The sequence below is a fragment of the Oncorhynchus clarkii genome, chromosome 1 (assembly GCF_045791955.1).
Source record: "Oncorhynchus clarkii lewisi isolate Uvic-CL-2024 chromosome 1, UVic_Ocla_1.0, whole genome shotgun sequence".
Taxonomy (NCBI): Eukaryota; Metazoa; Chordata; class Actinopteri; order Salmoniformes; family Salmonidae; genus Oncorhynchus; species Oncorhynchus clarkii.
In genome coordinates this window covers 42,255,865-42,280,886 of record NC_092147.1, presented here as the reverse complement: position 1 = coordinate 42,280,886, position 25,022 = coordinate 42,255,865, and the positions used below count along the sequence as shown (strand labels likewise).

The 25,022-nt window shown below is 43.7% G+C and overlaps 1 protein-coding gene across 1 annotated transcript in view; it reads right to left on the bottom strand.

Annotated features, from left to right (window-relative positions):
• The window catches only part of LOC139407243 (transmembrane O-mannosyltransferase targeting cadherins 2b), a 167,879-nt gene that overhangs the window by 65,703 nt on the left and 77,154 nt on the right, over positions 1-25,022 (bottom strand). The window contains exon 2 of the mRNA XM_071150848.1: positions 23,696-24,275. Within this exon, the coding sequence (XP_071006949.1) occupies positions 23,696-24,275 (580 nt within the window). The remainder of the gene's footprint in view (positions 1-23,695; positions 24,276-25,022) is intronic.

Genomic DNA, 25,022 nt, shown 5'->3' with positions numbered 1-25,022 from the left:
ACCCCCTCAGTCAAGAGACAGTCATGGAGAAACCCACAGGAGACTTTGGGAACGGGCCAGAGATGAGGCAGGAATCTGGTTGAGATAAAAAACTGACGTTAATTGACTGTGAGAAATTTAAGATAAGGGAAATAAAAACACAGGGGCTTCCGCCAGAGTGGCAAAGGCCAAGAAGAGGGGAAGATGAGAGAGGATGGCACACCATCACTTCGCATGAGAGGAAATTACTTTCAAAGAGCATAGCTCATGGGACTGACAACATTAATCCACAATGGCTATCTGGGTGCTCACTGCTGTACTTTCAAAGCACTTTCTTTGCTTTCCAAACTGACATGGATTAGATGTTCAATGACAGCCTATATACAAAACCCAGGACTATAGCCTTGAAACTGTTGAAACTTAAATGCCTTGAGTTACGCCAGCCTTTATTAACCATAATCACAATCAGCAGATGACCCCTTTCAGAACGATACATTCAACACCTCTCTGTGTCTGTCTGTCTGTCTGTCTGTCTGTCTGTCTGTCTGTCTCTCTGTCTCTCTGTCTCTCTCTCTCTCTCTCTCTCTCTCTCTCTCTCTCTCTCTCTCTCTCTCTCTCTCTCTCTCTCTCTCTCTCTCTCTCTCTCTCTCTCTCTCTCTCTCTCTCTCTCTCTCTCTCTCTCTCTCTCTCTCTCTCTCTCTCTCTCTCTCTGTCTCTCTGTCTCTCTGTCTCTCTGTCTCTCTGTCTCTGTCTCTCTGTCTCTCTGTGTCTCTCTCTCTCTCTGTGTCTCACAAACCATTTAGCACACTCATTTGACGTTCCAATCATCCCCTCTGCTCATTCCGATGGAAAGCACAATCATACACACTCCTGTTGAAGCGGTTCCTTTCTCACCAAAGACGGGTGACCCTGGTGTGAGGGTCAGAGAGGTTCCCCTTCCCCCTGTGTCTTAATCAGAGCCCATTCATGTCCCTCATAAGTAGCAATCAGTAGTGCCGAAACTGAAGAGCCTCATTCAAAGTGTAAAAACGACACGTTTCCCTCTCCTCAACCTGAGGGAGCCTCCTAACTGGAGGAAATATAAAAAAGAGCGCCCCTTGGTAGGGAATGTGCTGCATTAGCAGGAACGTTACAGTCTCTCCCTGAAGTATGATTGGGGTGATCTAACACCAACCTAAAGCCTTAGGAAACATAAACAGTCAATCAATGTGAGATCCTACAATTGTTAAGTTTGAGTGAATATCGTAACTTGAGTTGATAGGGTGTCTGAAATGGAAACCAAACTTCACAGCATATTCCAAAGTCCTGCTTGGCTGTGTGATAACTACATGACAATTTGGCTGAGACAAGATGCTGATTCAAGTTTGCTTGCAGGAGGGACGGAGGGAAGACTGAGGAAAGACGGAGGAAAGAGGTCCTGGAGTTTGATGTTAATTCAGCACGATCCATGAAAACTGCATGGATTTGGGATTTCTAAAGAGCTTCATGCTGTACGTTCCCAGTCGCCTGTTGGTTGGCAACACTGTTTGAAAATGTAAAGAGCTCAGCTCTCTGCTTTGGTTTCTCACTCATTACCACGCCATTTGGCAGATCAGACCTCCTGCATGTAGGCTTTAGACTGGGTTTAGAGGCAATGTAAGCCTCTTCACAGAACATGCATGAAATGAAGGAGGCAGACAGGAGATCCAAGCCAAGATCTGCTGTCAGAGCGCTGCCAGAAGCCAATCACTTTCACTTCTCTCAGAGAGGGGTCATTTCGCAGGGTGCCTTTCTCTGGATGTTGTTGTGATGTTTTGTCTTGATGAGGTCCACTGCATTTCAGTGACAAGGTAACAGTAGCGCTCTTTGTATTGGCCACACTTGACCGGAGAGCACTTCAATAAAGACAAAGTGAGGACTTGCGGTTTGACAATGAATCGCTGACGCAGGTTTATAGGGAGCATTTAGAGAGTAATATTGTTTTTAAGGTCAAATACCACCCGATAATAAGCTATTTGACATTCACCCTGGATCTAATCATAATGGCTATTTCGGTCATAAATATGAGCGTGAATTATAGTGTCTACAAAAAAGTCAAATATTACATTTAGTGTGTGTGCTTGTGTGTGTGTCGTGAGGAGGAGAGAGGCGGGGCAAAGTGAACGCCTCTTTTACTCAAACAGAATAATTAAATCTCATCACCTCCCGTCCCCAACCCACCCCAGCCCAGTCTCTCCTCCCAACCACAATCAACTCTCCTTCCCTTCCACCCAACTCTCCACACGCCCACCTTACATAACGTTATCAATGTTGGATGGAAATATAACATGAGGATAGCACGAGAGCCTTGAAAGAAATGTAACTTTTTCCTTCTTCCCTCTCTTCGTCAGCATATGATGCACATGTAGTTGACACCAGGCCCTCGCCTCTGGAGTCTGATTTTAAAAGCCAGACGGGGAGAGGATGGGGTGAGCTGACAGTGTGTGTGTGTATGTCTGTGTGTGTGTGTGTGTGTGTGTGTGTGTGTATATATGTGTGTGTGTCTGTGTGGTGGAATATCGGAGCCATCCTCTCCATTGAGTACAAAATGAGTACTGTCAACTCCTACACTTTAATTACAGAGCCCTCAGTGGAAATCCTGAAAAAATATCATATCCTACGCTAGAGTGCCATACGGTCGCGCTAAAGATATTGACTAAAAACAGATTAAAAAAAATATTATACTGGTGACGATTACTAATCAATCACAATATTTTACTCAAATTATCGGACACTTAATCTGAACATTTCCAGGAGACATTTAGAACTGACTAGATCTTGCCCTTTCGTTTTTATTTTCTTTCTTTTTACAGCTATCTAAAAAGCATTGAACAAAAAGCATTTGCTGAATACAAAATGTTCATTGTTGTGGACTAGTGTCTGTGCTGAAGAAGTATTGAGTCACCGTCCTAGCCTACATGATATGGCATACAGTATATATTAATGGAAAGGCTGGTGACACTGAAGGACACAAGGAGACAAAGATGTGTTATGCCCTTGCAGGAAGCATTCTGTCCAAAAAAATGAAGCGAGAAAAAAAATCAGGCAAGAGAGAAAAAAACTTCTGCTAGAAGTGTGGGAATATTCTAGGAGGCATGACTGACTCCTTCCTTTTGGTCTCCCGACCTTCCCTTGTCTCTCCCTGTAGCCTTGGATTCCAACCAGAGCATGATAGCTCAATTCTGGCTCCACACAGCAGAGTGGGAGAGAGGAGACATTCCCAGCTGTGCTAGCACAGGAGGTTGGCACCTCAGGTGATTGGTTCCCATTTTGTTCTTCTGTCATATTATGGCATCACAGTTTCAGTGTTTGGGAAACAGTGTTTTCGATGCACTGGAGTTGATGATGAATCTGGGAAAGAGTAGTTTATCTGCAATATTCTTATATAATATATTATTTATTGTGAATGGTGAATCTCAATGGTGATTGCTTGGGTTAGAACATACAAAGGACGACTCACTTGCTCTATGCAAATATTTTTCTGTAGAGTAAAATGTCAAATAAATCAGCAAATATGAAACATCAGCCCACAATTCATTATATGGTTGTCGTGGACTTCCGATCTGGTTTTTGTTGATTCCTTTGTGGTGTGTAGACATCTTGTTGCATACAAAACAAACCTTTGATCACTCAGAACGAGAGGGAGTTTCATCAAAGTGGGTCTTAATTCTGCTCAAGTGGCATTGTTTTGAGAATGATTTTCCACAATTTGTATTCATGTTTACAGGCAGATTGTCCAATGTGGCTTCGCTACGCCGCTGTGATAATCGTTCCAGTGTGTCACAATGGTGAAATTCAAATTTAGTCTGAGCCAAGACAGTTAATCACAAATTACAAACTTAATGTTTCAGGATAAGAACTCTGTGGCTCAGCAATAAAACTAGAGCTGTGGGGAAAATACTGCTGTGGAACATCATTCAATCACTCAATCTTTCATGTCTGCACAAGCTAATTCAGCAAAATACATGTGTCTAATCACAAGGACCTGGTTTGGAGTGAGATAAATGACCTAAGAGCTAACTCACTGGTCATAATAATTGGTCTTACAGTGCATTCGGAAAGTATTCAGACCCTTTGACTTTTTCCACATTTTGTTACGTTACTGCCATCAATTTACACACAATACCACATAATGACAAATCAAAAACAGGTTTTTAGAAATGTTTGCAAATGTATTAAAAATAAAAAAAGAAACATGACATTTACATAAGTATTCAGACACTTTACTCAGTATTTTGTTGAAGCACCTTTGGCAACGATTACAGCCTCGAGTCTTCTTGGGCATGACGCTACAAGCTTGGCACCCCTGTATTTGGGGAGTTTCTACAATTGTTCTCTGTAGATCCTCTCCAAGCTCTCTTCCTCTCTGTCAGATTGGACAGGGAGCATTGCTGCAAAGCTATTTTCAGGTCTCTCCAGATATGTTAGATCGGCTTCAAGTCCGAACTCTGGCTGGGCCACTCAAGGACATTCATAGACTTGTCCCGAAGACACTCCTGTGTTGTCTTGGCTGTGTGCTTAGGGTTGTTATCCTGTTAGAAGGTGAACCTTCGCCCAGTCTGAGGTCCTGAGTGCTCTGGAGAAGGTTTTCATAAAAAATCTCTCTGTACTTTGCTGCATTCATCTTTCCCTTGATTCTGACCAGTCTCCCAGTCCCTGCCACTTAAAATATCCCCACAGCATGATGCCGCCACTGAAAACATCCCCGCAACATGATGCTGCCACCACCATGCTTCACTGTAGGGATGGTGCCAGGTTTCCTCCAGACGTGACGCTTGGCATTCAGGCCAAAGAGTTCAATCTTGGTTTCATCAGACCAGAGAATCTTGTTTCTCATGGTCTGAGAGTCTTTAGGTGCCTTTTGGCAAACTCCAAGTGGGATTTCATGTGCCTTTTACTGAGGAGTGGCTTCCGTCTGGCCACTCTAACATAAGGGCCTTCTTGTTGGAGTGCGGCAGAGATAGTTGTCCTTCACCCATCTCCACAGAAGAACTCTGGAGCTCTGTCAGAGTGACCATCAGGTTCTTGGTCACCTCCCTGACAAAGGCCCTTCTCCCCCGATTGCTCAGTTTGGCTAGGCAGCCAGCTCTAGGAAGAGTCTTGGTGGTTCCAAACTTCTTCCACTTAAGAATGATGGAGGCCATTCTGTTCTTGGGGACCTTCAATGCTGCAGACATTTTATTTGTTTACTGTTGCAGACATCTGTACCTCGACACGATCCTGTCTAAGAGCTCTACGTACATTTTCTTCGACCTCATGGCTTGGTTTTTTCTCTGACATGCACTTCCAACTGTGGGACCGTATATAGACAGGTGTGTGCCTTTCCAAATCATATCCAATCATTTGAATTTACCACAGGTGGACTCCAATCAAGTTGTAGAAACATCTCAAGGATGATCAATGGAAACAGAACGCACCTGAGCTCAATTTCGAGTCTTATATCAAAGGGTCTGAATAGTTATGTAAATACGATATTTAAGTTTTTTAATATGTAAATGTGGATAAATTTCAGCATACCTGTTTCCGCTTTGTCATTATGGGGTATTGTGTGTAGATTCATGAGGGAAAATAATAATTTAATCCATTCTAGAATAAGGCTGTAACGTAACAAAATGTGGAAACGGTCAAGGGGTCTGAATACTTCCGAATACACAGAGGCTGGGTGGGGACTCTGCGAGGCCTCCAAGGCATGCACCTACCTGGTTGGCGATAAAAATGTTGCGTTGTTGTCCTTTTTTAAAAACTCGCTATATTATATTACTGTAAGAGCGAGAGGAAGTTAGTGGTTGATGCAATGCAGAATCTTAAAGGTCAGTGGAGGACCTGGATGTCCTGCATGAAATCAACAGAGAGAGAGAGAGGTTATGTGAACATTCCAGTGCATCTGCAACTCTGCATGTCCTAAAATACCCAAATAGACCAAGGGATGTCAGATGGAACATTGCCCTTTGAGAATGTTTTCGTCCAGAGCCTGCCTCTTTCTCTTTCTCTCCATCCTTCTCTCTACAGTATGTATTTATTTTTGTCCCTCTCTCTATCTCTCTCTACCTCTCTCTCTCTCTCTCTCTCTCTCTACCTCGCTCTACCTCGCTCTTCCTCTCTCTACCTCACACCCCTCTCTCTCCGCCATTTCCACCCTATCTCCTTCCTCCCTCTCTTCTCTTTTCTTTCTCTCCTCATCTCCAGAAGCTTCGGCAGCAGGGTGATGTGGGTGGATAGTGGTCTGCTAGCTTTGGCTGCTGCACTCAGAGAGGGAACACAGCCCAGACACATAACCATAGCAGACAGCTTGCCAATCACTTCAGGTAAAAATGGGACCACTGGTCCGCTCTGGGTGAGATCAGTATAGACTCTATTGATGTTATAGGACAACATACTGGAGAGCTCTCAAAAATACACCTTCCTATTTGCTGTGCCTTTCTTGGGTTCAGATGTAAAATAGCAGAAAAACAAGCAATATTAGAGTATATTACTGACCACTCCATAATACAAAATGTAGTGAAGGGATTTAAAAGTAAAACATTTGATCGAAGAGGAACAGGAGGACCATTCAGGTCCTCCTCTTCCTCCAAGACAGTCGTGAAGAGGCCACGACAACACCATTTCCCCCTCAAGAGACTGAAAAGATTGTCAGAGGAAAGCCCATAAAATTGCCAGACTCCAGTCTCCCAAGTCATAGACTGTTTTCTCTGCTACCGCACGGCAAGCGGTACCGGAGCGCCAAGACTAGGACCAAAAGGCTCCTTAACAGCTTCTACTTAACAGCTTCTTCTTCTATAGCCTCGTTATTGTGTTACTTTTTATATTTTTCTTTTTTTTTACTGTTGTTTATTTGGTAAATATTTTCTTAACTCTTCTTGAAATGCACTGTTGGTTAAGGGCTTGTAAGTAAGCATTTCACGGTGAGGTCTACACCTGTTGTATTCGGCCCATGTCACAAATGAAGTCTGATTTGATGTGATTTGAGATAACACATTGTGGTTAATAATGCAGTATTATCTGGCTGCATTGGGAACATCACAGTGACTACAGTGCCCTCCTCCTTTCTACTCCAAAATGAGCTGGTTCTGGTTGAGGACTTCACATGTCTCTTTATTGTCTCTTCACTAGAAAAATATGAATTGCTTTGAGTTCCAAAACAGTAGTTTGCGACAGCGCAATCACAGTTAGATTAATATCAATTAACCCGAGGGTGTTTGCAAAGCATACAAATCATGTTATTCATCAGCCGTCAAAACAAACCACTGAGTGTTCTCATAAAATACTAATTAAAACGGGGAACAGGAGTAATAAGTAAAACATAATATAATATACATTCTTTGTTCTGAATCTCTGGTGCATGGAACTAATCTCACTGAAAATCTGAATTCCAAGACACTGCACAGACGAAGGCATGAGCTCCAGATTTTTTTGACTACTGTAATTGTGACCATGGTTATTTCCAGCCCAGCGTATAAATCAAACATGCTCAGTGAAAGCCTTAAAGATCATGAAACAGACAGCCTCAACAACCACAGAATCTATATTGAACCTAAAGCATGACAGTTCCCTGGATCGGGTGTGTACGACACTTCCCACTCTGTAGCATGCAGGTCTGGGGGAAAGCGAACAGAGAATCAATGGAAGAAGTTTGAATAGAAGATGGCGCCGACAGACATGGCAGCTCTGCTTCTAGCTCCTGAGCTACTTTTCAGTATACTTATTTTATTGTGTGTTATTTCTTACATTATCAGGCAATAACTGTTTTGGTGTTATTACATACAGCAGGAAATAACTTTTGGATATGAAGGCGGCGGTAACTCACCAGCATTACGACCAGAAATACGACTTTCGCGAATTGGATCCTTTGTTTGTACCCCCTAAGGCAATTGAACATATCCCAGAAGCTGCTCCAAGTCCCCGCCGGCTGAGAAGAGGTATTCGGAGTGGACTTCTAGTCCGATTCGGGTGGAGTGTACACAATTTACAGCTTCCTAGTATATTACTCGCTAATGTTCAGTCCCTTGACAATAAAGTAGATGAGCTCAGGGCGAGGATCTCCTTCCAGAGAGACATCAGGGACTGGCTCTCTCTGGATATACGGTCCCTGTCCATACAGTCAGCTGGGTTCTCAGTGCATCGTACAGACAGAAATAAAGAACTCTACAGGAAGAAGAAAGGCAGTTGTGTGTTTCACAATTAACTACTCATGGTGTGATTGTGATAACGTAAAGGAACTTGGGGTCCTTTTGTTCACCCAACCTATAATACCTCACAATTAAATGCAGACCATATTACCTCCCAAGAGAGTTCTCTTCGGTTATAGTCACAGCCGTGTATATTCCCCGTCAAGCCGATAACACGACGGCCCTCAAGGAACTACACTGGACTTTGTGTCACATCTGTCCTGCAACGCCCTCTACTGCTCATCCTGTGTCTCCTTGACCTGCTGCCATTCCCCCAGTACTCTCTCCCTCTCCCTCTCTGTGTGGGTGATTGTGTGGGCAGAGACAAGTGTGCTGGAGCTAGAGCAGATCCCCACCAGCTGCAACCTGTTCCATAATCAAGACCTCTACAAATACTCAGCCCTGCCACTTCCATGCTGCCAGATTGTAATCTCTGCTCAGTCATTCCACGTTTCTAGCCGTTTGTTACTATTCAGATCCTGTTATTCTGTTGTGCCTGTTTTCCTTGCCTGATGCTGTTTTCCTCTCCGCTACAGTTCTGCCCGTCCTGACTATGGTCCCTGTCTCCAGTCCCATGTCTTGCCATCCTGCTACTCTGTCCTGGATTCCCCACTCTACTACTCTCTTGGATTCTCCTCTGGACCTGCTTACCCTGTCTCAACCCCTCTCGCTCCAGCCTCAGACTCCGTACCTGGTTTCCAGCAACCCACCCGAGCTTCCCCTGACCTGCACTCCATCTCCCCCTGTGCCATCTGGACAAGAGGAATACCTATGTAAGAATGCTGTTCATTGACTATAGCTCAGCTTTCAAAACCATAGTACCCTCCAAGCTCATCATTAAGCTTGTGGCCCTGGGTCTGCAACTGGGTCCTGGATTTCCTGATGGGCCGCCCCCAGGTGGTGAAGGTAGGAAACAACACCTATTGGCTGATCCTCAACACTGGGGCCCCATAAGGGTGCGTGCCAAGCCCCCTCTTGCACTCCCTGTTCACCCATGACTGCGCGGCCACGCACGCCTCCAACTCAATCATCAAGTTTGCAGACGACACAACAGAAGTAGGCCTAATTACCAACAATGGCGAGACAGGTAGGAGGTGAGGGCCCTGGCGGAGTGGTGCCAGGAAAATAACCTCTCCCTCAACGTCAACAAAATGAAGGCGCTGATCGTGGACTTCGGAAGACAGCAGAGGGAGTATGCCCCCATCCACATCAATGTGACCCCAGTGGAGAAGGTGAAAAGCTTCAAGTTCCTCGGCGCTGAAATGGTCCACCCACAGAGACAGTGAGGTGAAGAAGCCACACCAGAGCCTCTTCAACCTCAGGAGTCTGAATAAATTTGGCTTGCCCCCTAAGACTCTCACAAACCTTTACAGATGCACAATCGAGAGCATCCTGTCGGGCAGTATCACCGCCTGGTATGGCAACTGCACCGCCCGCAACCGCAGGTCTCTCCAGAGGCTGGTGCGGTCTGCCCAACACATCCCCGGGAGCATACTGCCTGCCCTCCAGGACACCTACAGCACCCGATGTCACAGGAAGGCCAACTAGATAATCAAGGATATCAACCACCCGAGCCACGGCCTGTTCACCCCGCTATCATCCAGAAGGCGAGGTCAGTACATGTGCATCAAAGCTGGGACTGAAAGACTGAAAAACAGCTTCTATCTCAAGGCCATCAAACTGTTAAATAGCCATCATTAGCCGGCTACCATCTGCTTACTCAACCCTGCACCTTACACTATTGCCTCAACCCTGCACCATCTGGTTACTCAACCCTGCACCTTACACCATTGCCTCAACCCTGCACCATCTGGTTACTCAACCCTGCACCTTACACCATTGCCTCAACCCTGCACCATCTGGTTACTCAACTCTGCACCTTACACCATTGCCTCAACCCTGCACCATCTGGTTACTCAACTCTGCACCTTACACCATTGCCTCAACCCTGCACCATCTGGTTACTCAACTCTGCACCTTACACCATTGCCTCAACCTTGCACCATCTGGTTACTCAACCCTGCACCTTACACCATTGCCTCAACCCTGCACCATCTGGTTACTCAACCCTGCTGCTGCCCTATGTACATAGACATGGAATCGCTGGTCACTTTAATAATGGATCACTGGTCACTTTAATAATGTTCACATACTGTTTTACTCATTTCATATGTACATATTGTATTCTACTATATTTTAGTCAATGCCACTCTGACATTGCTCGTCTTAATATTTATATATTCCTTAATTATATTATTTTACTTTTAGATGTGTGTGTATTGCTGTGAATTGTTATATATTACTGCACTGTTGGAGCTAGGAAGACAGGACTTTCGCTACACCCGCAACAACATATGCTAAACATGTGTATGTGACCAATAACATTTGATTTGAAACTGCTTGTGAGCAGACTGGTTCTAAATAAAGGAAAGAGACGATAAGAAACGGAGAGAGAGGGAAATTGAGAAAGGGGCTGTAAGATATTTGGAGCGGCCAGCGAGCGGATCTTTGTTTTCAAAGAGATGTCATGTTCCTTTCTGCTACTTAGTGAGTGTGCTCTGTTTCTCTCTCTCTCTCTCTTCTCTTTTGCTCACTCTCGCAAAGGGGAGAGCCAGGGTCAGAGCCTTGGCTGTCTCCGACACGATGCGTGTCAGCTCCTCTTATCCCTGATGAGGGGTAGGCCAGTGAAAGAAAGATCTCGAGCTCCCAACTCCCGTCACTTTCCATCAACGCAGGTCCACCACTATAGCCAGTAGCTGTAGAGCTGGAGGATGGAACAGTAGAGACCTGTTCATTCAGCATCAGTGGAATTTCTACACATTATAGCGTTACTTGATATTAGCTTCTGCAGAATGAGGAAAAACACTGAAAACAAAGCCTTACTGTTGACCGTGTTCCCCATTTCAATAGACTGCACTGCGTCTACTCTTCGGAGGAAACTACTGCATCTGCTTCATTTCTAAATAGACAGAGCATTAGAAGGATGCATTTTACCTGAACAGTCTGCGTCTGGGTCTCCTCACCCAGGCAAGGCCCAGTGGAGTGTATCAATTCACAGGTGGGTGAGGGCAGGGGACACTGGCTACCTCCACTATGCCCACTCCATCACACAGTGACAGCAGCCATTTAGAACATCAGACATCTGTGGACCCCTAAGTATAAGACTCTGGAGGGTCTCACATGGCAAGAACATGTCACGTCTACATACAGGGAACACAACTCACATGCACCTCGCACACCCTTACATATACTCACACACACCTGGCCTCTCCCATGAAGGGAGACACACTACCAACATCTTAGACAGAGCAACGCCAGAGGTCTGCCTGCCTCTTCTCAGACAGAGAGTCTGCAGCACCTGAGCCAGGCTGGTTACACTGGGCATGCTCAGTCCACTGCCAGAAACATAACTGATAACAGCAGTTTGAGGAGAGTACATCGACAGACAATATATGAGGTGGTTCTATATCTAAATAAAATAAAATCTAAATAAAATAAAATAAAATTTTATTGGTCACATTCATATATTTAGAAGATGTTAATGCGGGTGTAGCGAAAGGCTTGTGTTCCTAGCTCCAATAGTGTAGTAGTATCTAACAAATCACAACAATACACACAAATCTAAAAGTAAAAGAATGGAATGAAGAAATCATTTCAGCCTCATGAGGGAGAAGAGGCACTACCGAGCCTTCTTCACGTCTGTACTGGTGTGAGCGGACCATGTTAAGTCCTCAGTGATGTAGACACAGAGGAACCTGAAGCTCTTGACACTCTCCACTGCGGCCCCGTCGATGTGGATGGGGGTGTGCACCCGTCTCTGTTTCCTGTAGGCCACGATCAGTGCCTTGGTCTTGCTGACGTTGAGGGAGAGATTGTTGTCCTGGCAACATACTGCCAGGTATCTGACCTCCTCCACTCATCGCAGTTGGTGCTCAGGCTTACCATCAGCAAACTTGATAATGGAGTTGTGTGAGGCCACATAGTCGTGGGAGCACAGGGAGTACAGGAGGCATGCAAATTGAAGCAAACATGATGCAAGTGCTGCTCTGTTTTCTCCCCTGTTTGAGATGTTATGGCAGAATGTACTATTATGTGGGCACAACTGTCCACAGTCACAAACAGAGGAACTATGGGCCTTCACTCCCTTTATACAAAATCTAGACTGCACATCAAACGGGAACTATTTTAATTTCAGTCATCATAAAATGTTTACCCAAAATCGCGGGGGGAAAAACATTTAGTTCTCTTCTCTCTTTTCTAATTTTTAAAGCTCCCGAGTAGACAAAACTCTTTGTCACACAGTTGTCGAAACGTTTACTTTAATAGCCAACAAACAAAGCAATTTGCTTGATGGAAAAACATTGCATACGCCAAGTCCTCAGGAAATACTTTTTTACTGCACATTGCTAATGAAGAAACATTCTGAGCTCATATTGAAAAGCAATGCTAACGTTGGCCAAGCTAGGTGTACTAATTGTATCTTACTTCAGTATCTGTTATCGGAAATGAGCCTATGAACCAGTTCCACGTACAACAATAGCTAATAAAACATAGTTTTTTTTCCACATAAAGATAAATCAGTTACACCACAAATGTGAGCGCTGCCAGCCATGTTATATTTAGTAGGCTCAATACAGGCTAGCATGCTATTCTTCCATAAATGCTACAACACTACATGATGAATATCCACGTTTTAAAGGGGGGCTTGAATAAACACAATCTGACAGTGTAGAAAATGATTCCCATCCCTATTGACTACATGTCTTGGCTGTAGTCTAGGATTGGAATAGAGTCTAATCCTGACCTGATGAAAATAGTGCAGAATGTGATATCCCTAGTGTAAACATTAGGCCAGACTCCAATACACATGTACCAGTGTAACTATAGCTAGCTAGAGCAAACGGGACAGTCCTAATCTTTGTGGCAGGATATATCATAGTTTGTTTGTTGGTCAAAAAGACGTTGACTCTTAGAAAAAAAAAAGTGGTATCTAGAACCTTTTAGGATTCTTCGGCTGTCCCCATAGGAGGACCCTTTGAATAATATTTTTTTTTGGTTCCAGGTATAACCTTTTTGGGTTACATGTAGAACCCTTTCTACAGAGGGTTCTATATGGAACCCAAAAGGGTTATACCTGGAACCAAAAATGGTTCTACATGGAACCAAAAAGGGTTCTCCTATGGGGACAGCCAAAGAACCCTTTTAGAACCCTTTTTTCCAAGAGTGTACTAGATGTACAAAATGTCTAAGTCTGTATGGTAATTAAAAACAGCTGTTTAATTGTAGTGACGGGTGACTGGCTGGAGGAACACTGTGTTTTTATTTTTTTTATATAAAGGGGGTAAGAAGCAACCAAGAGCATCCAAGAGCTCTACCAGGTTTCTCAATAAAACTCTCCCCAGAGAACTAGGAAGAAGAGGCTGCCAAGAGCTCAGAGACCTAGCCTCCAGCCTCTCTCTCTCTCTCTCTCTCTCTCTCTCTCTCTCTGTTAACCCAACATGTGCTCATTCACTTACTCTCATCCTCTCTTTCTTTTTTCAATGCACACACACACATACAATTGCCTCTCACACACGCACACCTCTTTGTTGCTTGACTATGTCAGGAAAGGGAAATACTGAACACCAGCATATTTGATGCTGATGATATTTCATGCTGACGAGATGAAATCTATCATTCCAACAAGCACATTATATATAAATAAAATGGAACACAATACTAAGCATATGATGATGATTTAAGTTTATCATTAGTCTTGCGCTCAAACTGCTGCTTCAGCATATCTACAGTATCTAAAATCCACATGCCTGCAATGTGTCTAACAATCATTGAAACCAATGACATTTTAAATATTAAGGAACTTTCTTTTAGCATGCCTAAACACAAATCCAAATGGTGGCCGTTTCAGGTTGACAGCAGCGACACATTTGATGTGACCTCACTGAAAAGAGGGTAAAATAATATTCTGTCCTTTCGAAGAAAGGCATAGAAAAAACAAATTATATTCATGTCTTCTCAGTGCTAACAGTAGCTTGCATACAAAAATGGTCTGGGAAAAAATCATGTCATTTCCCAGGAAATAGCACATGCTAAATTAGGAGTGATGGACCTCTCGGTCTTCAGTTCAATAACATGCGTTTTTCTCCCCTGCATCTGTGTGACAGGGCTTCATAACTGACCAATCAGCGGCAAGCCGTTCGAGGTGTAAATAGACATGGACAGCAGCCACTTAATGCTGGCAGAGACAAACGCACATTAGCATGTGAATAACAGCTCCAACAAATTAGGCTCGAATAAAGCAGTGTTTTCGGAGGTGCCAAGACTCATACATGTGGAATGGAAGGGGTGCAACAACAACAACACTCCAATAAAACGTGGTGAAATATGTAGGGATTTTCACATGGCTGATTACTGTGTACACCAGTGGTTTGTGTTCTTGGAGGGTGGGCCAGCTAAAACTGGGCTACACAGAAAGAGCGAGCCATTCACATTAGTCATGCACATTCTCTCTTTAAAAGTCACTTCTCGTATTTCTTAAAAAATATTTATTTATTTCTCTCTGTCTCTCTCTCCTCATCACCCACTAGTAATAGCAATGTGTTGGCAGTTTCGTTGGCTGGTTTTATAGACAGAAAACCCTGCACTATGAATCTGTCAAGAAGAAACCACAACTAGAAAAGTTGACCAGTGGCCAGCCACTGGCATAGACTAGAGTGGACAATGATTTAGCAAGACAGAAATGGCAACAAATGAAACCTGCTGACTGGTCAGTCCGGCTTTTCAGAGTATACAGAGCTGATGGAGAGCGGGGACTGAATGTCAACGCTGAATGTGTAGAATCCGCACTATACAGTACATAGTGTGCCAATAGCACCTCTGCTGCAGGCATTTGAGTTTGGCTGGCAGGCAATGGCTGGAAAAGGTCCAGGTTCTAGTTTTGTCCAGGTTCCATTGACTCAGAGGAAATGACTGGAGACACACACACATGCACTCGCACACGCACACAATGCTGGCCTCGAGCAGCTGAGATTATTCCCATGTGGCATTCCATGTTGTAACAAATGGACGCCGGTTATAGCCTGGTCATCCTCTATTAGTGGCACAATAAATACACACTGAAATCAAGGGATATTTTTTTAGCAGTTAGTATAAATCTTATTTAAACCTTTGGCTTAGCTACTCAGCAAAAAAGTTATGCACAGAGATCACATTCCAAAATATCCATGCCATAGATACCACAGTAGACATGAAAGTAGGGCTGGGCAATATGGCCTAAAAATAATATCTTGATTTGAAAAAAAATGTATGGTCGATTCACAATATAGTGTATATCTAGATGAAATAAGCTTTGTTGTACATTTAAATGTTCTTTTTATTTTTTACATTTACCTAGACAAGTCAGTTAAGAACAAATTCTTATTTACAACGATGGCCTACACCAGCCAAACCCAGACGACGATGGGCCAATTGTGCACCGCCCTATGGGACTCCCAATCACAGCCGCTTGTGATACAGCCTGGATTTGAACTAGGGTGTCTGTAGTGACACCTCTAGCACCGAGATGCAGTGCCTTAGACCGCTGTGCCACTCGGTTATATACACTGCATTTCAAACAGTCAGCAATAATCTAATGAATTCAGGGCTTGTGAAGTTATACCTAGGCTAAATATAAGCCTTCCACAACCATAATTGTATTATTTTAACAAAATAGTTTAACCTGCTTTGTTGCAAAAATCACTGTTCTGGCTTTCAAGTCTATCTATGAAAATTCCCTTTTTGTTACAAGTTTAACCAGAACCATGCATAATGCACATTCACTTATAATGACTAACTTCTTGTAGCAGGCGTTATAGAAAATGAACACAGGTCTCATGAACAATCTCTCAAACGCAAGCCCATGTGCTAGTGAGTAGCCAACTAATCTTGATATTTTATTTGAAAGTTGCTAGCTTACAAGGTAGAACAGTTGAACGGTTATGAACACACCCTTATGTCCATCTCCAACTGTTTGAGCAGCATGTCAGCTTGTCCACTTTGTACAGATGTTGAAATTGAGTGGCCTACCTTATTTCTCAGAATGAGAAAACGAGTTGCCAATTCCTTACACAATTGTGTTTTATGCTTATTGCACATTTATAGAACTCAGACTAGACAACTAGTAGAACAGTCTTTGGCTAAAATGCTGCTAGAGGTACCGCAATGTCGTGCGTGACAAACTGAGCATTCATTTTCCAGAATCAATGTTCATTGATCCTCCCGTTTTAGTGGTGTCTGCTCTGTGTGCAATTTGAGGAGTTGAGACATAAAAAGGGTATCATTAAAAAGATGACAGTAAAATGATGCCTCAATGTATTTCAGTGTCAACATGACCGGTTCTGATGGACCAAACCTCAAATGCAAATAGCGAGTTGAAACCGCTTGTCAGAGAGGAAGAAGTGATCTCTCATCTTTGTTGTTGTGAGTGATGGGGGGAGGGGCTTGGTGTGTGTGTGAAAATGGGAAGGTGCACACGGCACAGAAGGAGCGAAAGAGATGAGACCAAAAAGACAACATGAGAACAAGTGGACATAAATACTCAGAAAAACATTTCTGTATTTTTTGACTGATTCTTGCAATACAAGCATTTGGAATATCGTGCAAAAACATACATCCTAATTAATCTAAATAATTTGATATATATCATCCTACATGGAAGGTGAATCCGGGTGAAAGCTATGATCTAGCCTGGCGGATACGAGTCACAAACGGTCGCGGCATAAGCCCAAAACTTTTAAAGAAAGAACCACTGTACATCGCACAGTTTGGGCTTGATCTGATTTATCTCTAGAGAAACTGGGCATTGCGCTCACAGAAAAAAAAAACGAACAAAATGGAATTAAAATAATTGAACAGATGTCGGTCAATTGGTTGTTTAAAACTGAAACCGCACACAGAACACATAATGAAACAATGGGAGATTTACAGTGCATATAAAACGTTAATGTAATTGACTGAAAGCCACAATCAGATAAGGATCCCATTTCATGATCCTATAACGTTCTCGAAATGTCAACCTACTTCAGCTGAGAGTATACAGGAAGATGTAAAATACCATGTTAACATGTTATCTAGAGATGAGGTGAGAGAGAATGAGTGATTTACAGTGTCCATATTATGACAGCCTCAGCCTCAAAAGGAGTTGGTGTCAGTCTCATCTGTTTGAGGCAGAGGCTGTCCTAATATGGACACTGTAATAGTTAGATGTTAAACAGTGGAACACAGTGGCAGACTGAGCTTTAACACCTTAGTTAATTTCTCTCCAATCTCCAAGCCTCACTTCCTAAACGTTGTATCCCTCCACAACGGCCTGTTCTCACACTTCCTAAACTTTGTATTCCTCCACAACGGCCTGTTCTCACACTTCCTAAAAGTTGTATCCCTCCACAATGGCCTGTTCTCACACTTCCTAAAAGTTGTATACCTCCACAACGGCCTGTTCTCACACTTCCTAAAAGTTGTATCCCTCCACAACGGCCTGTTCTCACACTTCCTAAAAGTTGTATCTAGGGTTGCACGTTTTGGGGAATATTCAGAGGTGGAAACTTTCTGTGAGAATCCAGGGGGAATGATAGTCTAGAAACTAAAGCTTTGATTGTCTTCCTCTCAGGCTTCCATGTATTCTCCCTGGACCTCCTCAATGTCCACCTCTTGAACATCAGACTCTGAGGCCTTATCTTCACTGTCACTTTCCAACCTTGTTGAGGATGGCTCATTGTCAGGCTCAAAAAGCCTCACATTTGCCCAGATGGCCACCAAATTTTTCAACCCTTGTATTGGTTAGCCTGTTGTGTGCTTTGGTGTGTGTGTTCTCAAACAAGGACCAGTTGCGCTCTAAGACGGCTGATGTTGGAGGGATTTGGAGGATGAAGGCAACAGGGGTAAGAGCCTCAGACCCACAAAGCCCCTTCCACCAGGTGGCTGATGAGATATGTTGGCACGACTGCTGTATTGCATCTCCATTCCAAAGCCATTGCTTGGAAGTGTACTTTGCCAGACTGCCAAGAACCTTGCCCTCATCCAGGCCAAGGTTGCGAGTCACAGTAGTGATGACACCATAGGCCTTGTTGATCTCTGCACCAGACAGGATGCTCTTGCCAGCATACGTGGGGTCCAACATGTACGCTGCGGTGTGTATGGGCTTCAGGCAGAAGTCTTCACGCTTTTTGATGTATTTCAGAACTGCAGTTTCCTCTGCTTGGAGCAACAGTGAAGTGTCAGTATGGATTTCTTCTCTTACATCTGCAAGCAGAGTCTGAACATCAGACAGGATGGCATTGTCTCCCTCAATCCGTGCAATGGTTACTGCTATAGGTTCCAGGCTGCTTACAACTCTCTTTCAAAATCATCCAGGAGGATCCTCTTGATGGGACTGACCATAACTGCAGACTGTGATATGGTAATTTCTTGGAGAGACTCCTTCCCCTCCAGGAGACTGTCAAACATGATGACAACACCACCCCAATGGGTGTTGCTGGGCAGCTTCAATGTGGTGCTCTTATTCTTCTCACTTTGCTTGGTGAGGTAGATTGCTGCTATAACGTGATGACCCTTCACATACCTAACCATTTCCTTGGCTCTCTTGTAGAGTGTATCCATTGTTTTCAGTGCCATGATGTCCTTGAGGAGCAGATTCAATGCATGAGCAGCACAGCCAATGGGTGTGATTTGAGGGTAGGACTCCTCCACTTTAGACCAAGCAGCCTTCATGTTCGCAGCATTGTCTGTCACCAGTGCAAATAACTTCTGTGGTCCAAGGTGATTGATGACTGCCTTCAGCTCATCTGCAATGTAGAGACCGGTGTGTCTGTTGTCCCTTGTGTCTGTGCTCTTGTAGAATACTGGTGGGGGGTGGAGATGATGTAGTTAATTATTCCTTGCCCACGAACATTCGACCACCCATCAGAGATGATTGCAATACAGTCTGATTTCTCTGTGATTTGCTTGACCTTCACTTGAACTCTGTTGAACTCTGCATCCAGCAAATGAGTAGATAAAGAATTTCTGGTTGGAAGGGTGTATGCTGGGCGAAGAACATTCAGAAATCTATTTCCAATACACATTGCCTGTGGGCATCAGAGGTGAACCAATTGCATACACAGCTCGAGCAAGACGTTCACCAGCATTTCTCTGACTACATTCCTCCATTGAGTCAAAAACACTTCTGATTCCAGGAGGACCATGAGCTGTTGCTATCATGGAGGACCATGAGCTGTTGCTATATAAAGATTTTTTTTTTTTTTTAATAAAAAAATCAATACAATTTGATGTACAGATAAATAGTTAGGCAGTTAGATTAAACAACTCCTTTGTAAGAAAACTGTTTTAAAATGAAACATGTACGGAAACAGGTGAATTAACACTCTTTAGTTAGCAGTCTCAAGCAAGCTAAACCCCACATGGTAGCAAAAACTAGCTCGCAGAAATTGTTAACAAGTTAGAAATTATTTAAACACACTTCGCTGTAGACTACTATTTACTAGTTAACAAAAAAATAATGTGTGTCATATAGAATATATTCACCCCCCCCAGTATTGTAATCAAAACTGACCAGAAAGCATGTAGTCCTTGGCTCAGACAATGTAGTAGTGTGGGCTCAATAGCATCTCATTAGTGTGCAAGATCTTGAGAATCAACTGTATATGTGATGGAAGAGTGCACTGGGCATGTGATGGCAGAATGCACTGTGCATGCAGAGGGTTGCAATTCCATAGTTTAACCAAAATATGTCACAAGACCTAGAATTGCCTTATGTGTATAGCTAACTTTTTTAATGAATTTAAACAAAGTTCCCAAAATTCCCGGGCTTAACTTCCCATGGAAAATTTCTGAAAAAAATCTGGAAATTTACCGGAAAGTTTCCGGCCCTTTGCAACCCTAGTTGTATCCCTCCACAACGGCCTGCTCTCACACTTAACGATGGGAAGTTCTTCATCACAAAGCTCAACGGCTCAACTGTCATCACCTGATATATCTCTGGGCCAGACTGTGAAGAAGTATATTTATTTCTGTTGTGTCCATTCCAGATCTTTACATATACACAGGCTGATAGGTTCATAAGGCGGCCATTGGCCTAATGACAGCGGCCTGTCCCATTCATACCAACAAAGTAGACAGCTGAAATCAGGTTTCAACATTCATACAGATGACTTGGCGTCGTTATCACAGAAAAATACATAATATAACCGTCCACACTGTAAACGCATGAGACCTGCCAGCCTTAACGACACTCAAGTGATGGGAGTGATCTGTCAACTTTCCCTGCTTGTTTCCTCTGTGCTGGGGTTCAAAGATATGCAGTGAGTCTGTGATACTGCACTAGAAATGAACACCAAATAAGCCCAACTTATTTCTAAAGCATACTATCCTTTATTCCTTATTTCACCTGAAACAGCACAGGGAGAGAACACAGCCTCACAATGTTTGCTGTCCTATATTGATCTAAATACAGACTTTTCCTTCCTATTCCCCCCTCGGAGTAAGTGTTGAGTAGGTGCAGGTAGACCCCATGACTCCATCATGGCCAATTCAAAGATGGCACTGCAGACAAAACATCCGTTACAAGCCTCTGATGTATTCAACTGATTTGACAGTAAAATGGGATCTACTTGTCATATGCATAGAATATGGCGCACAGGTGTTTTCCCAGACCATTCATCAACACCATGGCATAGGATAAGATAATCCATAGGCTCTGGCCCATCCATGACAGCATTGTGCAAGTAGATCGGCCTGTATTGGCAGGGGAGGTGTGTTTGTGTGTTGGGTTTCTAATCAAATATTTAGAAGCTGTCAGATATGAAGTATCCTCTCCTGTAGCCCTCCTAGCACTGCGTTCTCCCGGCAATGCCACGCCTGACACACTATTAGCAGGCCTGTCTGCCTCAGTCAATGTATGGGCCATACTCCAGAGGACACCAAGGCTCAGTTAAGGCTTAAATCATGAGAGAGGCCCGTGTAGAGACGAAGACAGCAAGGGGCCTCGCTCACTTTTTCACACTATGATGAGCACTAAAACAGAAAGGATAGATTTTCTTACTTTCTCTCTCTTTCTCTATTTTTTTGTCTCTGTCATTCCCTCTCCCCCGTCCCCACCAACTCTCCCCCTCCCAGAAATGTGCTTCGTACATCGTCTGTATGAGTCAGCATCCTGTGGTGCCATCGGCCCTTCTTGGATCCCTTTTGTCACATTTGTGCACATGTCTTGTTCAATTTGGCCTGATGTGCAGAGACTTGTGGAAGTCACATTGATTCGACAGCAGACGGTAAGCATTTGTGACAGGGAGCAGTAGAGGAAAAGGCTACTTGATGATGGCTTTGTGCTAAGAAAGAAACAAGGAAATTGTAAGACTAGGCTAGATTCTCATTCCTGTTTATCTTTGATTTGTGTAGGTATAAAGGCTTTACTTGGTGTATTTTTCTCTCCCTGTAATATTATTAGGGCTGTCAAATTTGTTATTTACAGTTAACGTTTGAGATTTGTAATGCCCTAAAAAAAGTTCACACATTTCATCTCCATTTCTTCAACCAAAAGTTAACGTTTCCGCACTGACCCTTTTAAGCGCAGCACAACTGTGCTGCGTGCTCTCAGTCTCAGCAGCTATAGATAAAGGCTCCTAGTTAAAAAGGCTTCTGAAGTTTAATTATATACGCAACAATTATAATCTATATAATCACATGTCCTGTTAGCTACACTGCACTAACTCGGCAGCTAACGCAGGCAGCCGTTTCATGGAAACGAATCCATTGTGATTTAATTATAATGTCAATACTAGCGACAGTGGTTAGCTAGCTTGGAGGAAGTATTTAATGTGGTGTGCAATGCGTCTGTGCACTTAGCTAGCTACCATCCCAAAGCCTACATTGCATATGAAGTGTGACTGGCTCATGACATTTAATGTACAGAGAAAATGCCCTCTTTTTTTCCTTTTTGTTGTCACCCCTATTGGCTCCCCCAAGTGTTGGTTCGTGCTCTCTGATTGGCTCAAAGTCAAGTTGTTGGCCACTGATAAGCATTACGAATTTACAAGTTGAAACGGCATGTCCATCACTACCAGGTCGACCTACCACTGTGATAAGTATCTGTCGGCAGTGAGATTCTCTGTGCGTTTCATGCTTCAGATCTGACATCTGTAGCAGCTCCTGTAGAGCGGTCTGTGGTGCTTAAACATCCACCATGCATGCAGCTTTGAGCAACAATAAAGCTAGCCGTCTAGTTATGCACAGTTTTGCACAGAAGTCGCTAGCAAATGCTAACGTTAGCTAGCTAGCTAACCAAACGAGAATGTTTACAATGCCATGGATGAATGCCTCTTGTTTAAAATAATTTCCCACAATGATTTTAAAATCGGAACAGGACATCCATTCAATTTAGCTACTGTTTTTGTTGTAGTTCACAGGTTAAAAGATTTAAGCAAATTATCCCAATTCTAGTAGTAGCAGCTTGGGATCTAGTTGAAGAACATGGATAAGTAGCCTAGGCTAAATCTAATAGCTGTATGATATTTTACATGATCTCCGACCTGTCTGATCTGTTATTTATGTAGTGTTTACTCCTATAACCAAAATATATTATACCTACAACCCAATGTGATGTTCTTTTAAATGGAAACATCTTTAACTACGCTAAAATTTAAACAATATATATTTGTTTCAATTAATCAAATTAATCGCACAGAAAACCATGTGATTAACTCAATAAAATGATTTAATCGTTTGACAAGCCCTAAGTGCTACACAAACACACGCTAAAAACACGTGATGAAGATTAATTCCAATGATAACGCCTTGCATGTAAACGTACCACCTCATCATCATTATGTCACATTAAAGTATCATTCATCTCAATAACATGCACTACATTATAGTGACAGACGATGAATGAACAAATCCTGAAACTGTGATCGTTTCGATTGTTTACTTATTACTAAAGCGAGATCTAATTGGTGTTTGGTAACAAATGGTGTCACAGGGGGAGTTAACGATGGATAATGATAATGACACTGTTCAAGGATAATGTAGGATTTGTACACAAGACGACACACAGCAAGGCACCATGGGAATTCAAATTCAACTGACAAAAGTCCTTATCAGCTTCCCATGACCCCATTTCCATAATAATACGATTCCCTAACTCACGTCACTGCTCTGACAGTCACTTACGGATGTGTATCTTTGTGATTTGTATCCAAATACACAAACAGTATATAAACAGAAGAAATAGCCTACTTTCCCTTTGCTTTTCTTCCCCACGTGTATATTTTCTTGCATTCAAAGGACAAAACAACAGCTCTTTCCGGATCACACAGCTGCACATACATGGCAAAATGTTTCGCAAATTACATCCTAATGAAAAGCAAACATAACACAGGCATACTTCCACACAACAACACCCATGTGAATAGATGGACTTTCCACTTTGCAGTTTGCCGGGGTTTTGCCAAAGGGAGAGAGCGAGAGGAGGAAATCAGATACATGGGAAAAAACAAACTGTTTACCTTGTAGAAGAGCATGATGACCTGACGCAACTTGAGCCGGTGGAACACACAGACGTCATAGAGTGCCGACACGGCCAATACAGTCACCCCCTGCTCTTTCCACAGCATGCTGCAGGCAGCACAACCCAGGCTGCCCAGGAGCCAGGCCCCCAGCCTGCAGGGCCCCGCAGGGCCCCCTCGCAGGGCGCAGTGACGCACGTAGCACAGCAGAGACAGCAGGAAGAAGAGGGCGGCGCCCACGTCGGCACGGCCTACCACGCCCGCCACTGCCTCTGTGTGGATGGGATGCGAGGCGAACAATAACCCAGCCAGGAGGCTCCACATGCCCTCTCCTAGCAGCAAGCGGGCCAGCCAGGTGAAGAGGGCCGTGACGGCCCCATGGAGGCCCACGTTGACCAGGTGGTAGCCCCAGGGCTCCAGGCCACCCAGGGCATGGTTGAGGCGGAAGGAGAGGGTACACAGGGGCCGGTAGGACTTGTGGCTGCCGCTGTGGGTGAGCAGGGTGCCCCAGAAGTCATCGTAGAAGATGTTGATCCACGGAGTCTCTGGTAGCAGATCCTGGTTGGTTTTGATCGCACGGCTGTGGGCAGATGGAAAACAGAGGGGTTAGAAGATGAATGTGCAATGATCCTCATGCTTATGGATTACCTGATCAAGGGCAATGCCACCACAGCGCTTGGGACTGGCGTGTCAGTCAATTCAATCAATATGACACAGTATTTCTTCACTGTACCATCACATTCAGTAGAATTGCAAGGACTGAAAGAAATGCCTGGATTTCAGCAGTGGTCATTTATCATGCCCCAAAGATAGGAGCCTTAGACAGAAATCAAATCACCTTGAAACCTGCTCATGCTTGACAGGGACACAACTCATCACAGAGAAGGCTGATGTACATGTAAAAATGTGTGATCCCCCCTCGGAGTGTGATACATTGCTGTATATAAGTACTGTAGCTTGAAACTTGCGTAAACCTTCTTTGAGAGTGGTATTGTGGCCTTCACCGACGTCAAGTCTCAGAATAAGCAAAGAGAGAGGAGTGCTCACCAAGGCTCTTACTGTGTGGACTCAGGGACTGCAGAGGCGCATGTACCACACCCTTGACCGAAAACGAATAAAGCAACAAAGAGAGAGAGAGAGGGGGGATGCCACGTTGGCATAAAGGAGCATGGGGAGCCAGGGACCAAAGACGTGTCAATCACAGCTAGCCCTGTGTTTACCAACCGTTGAGTGCTGGGTATCTCACACACAGACACGCCACACTGTGTCAAGAGAGAGAGGCAAGGGAGGAAGGATGAACAAATATGTTTGTGGAAGGGATTACAAA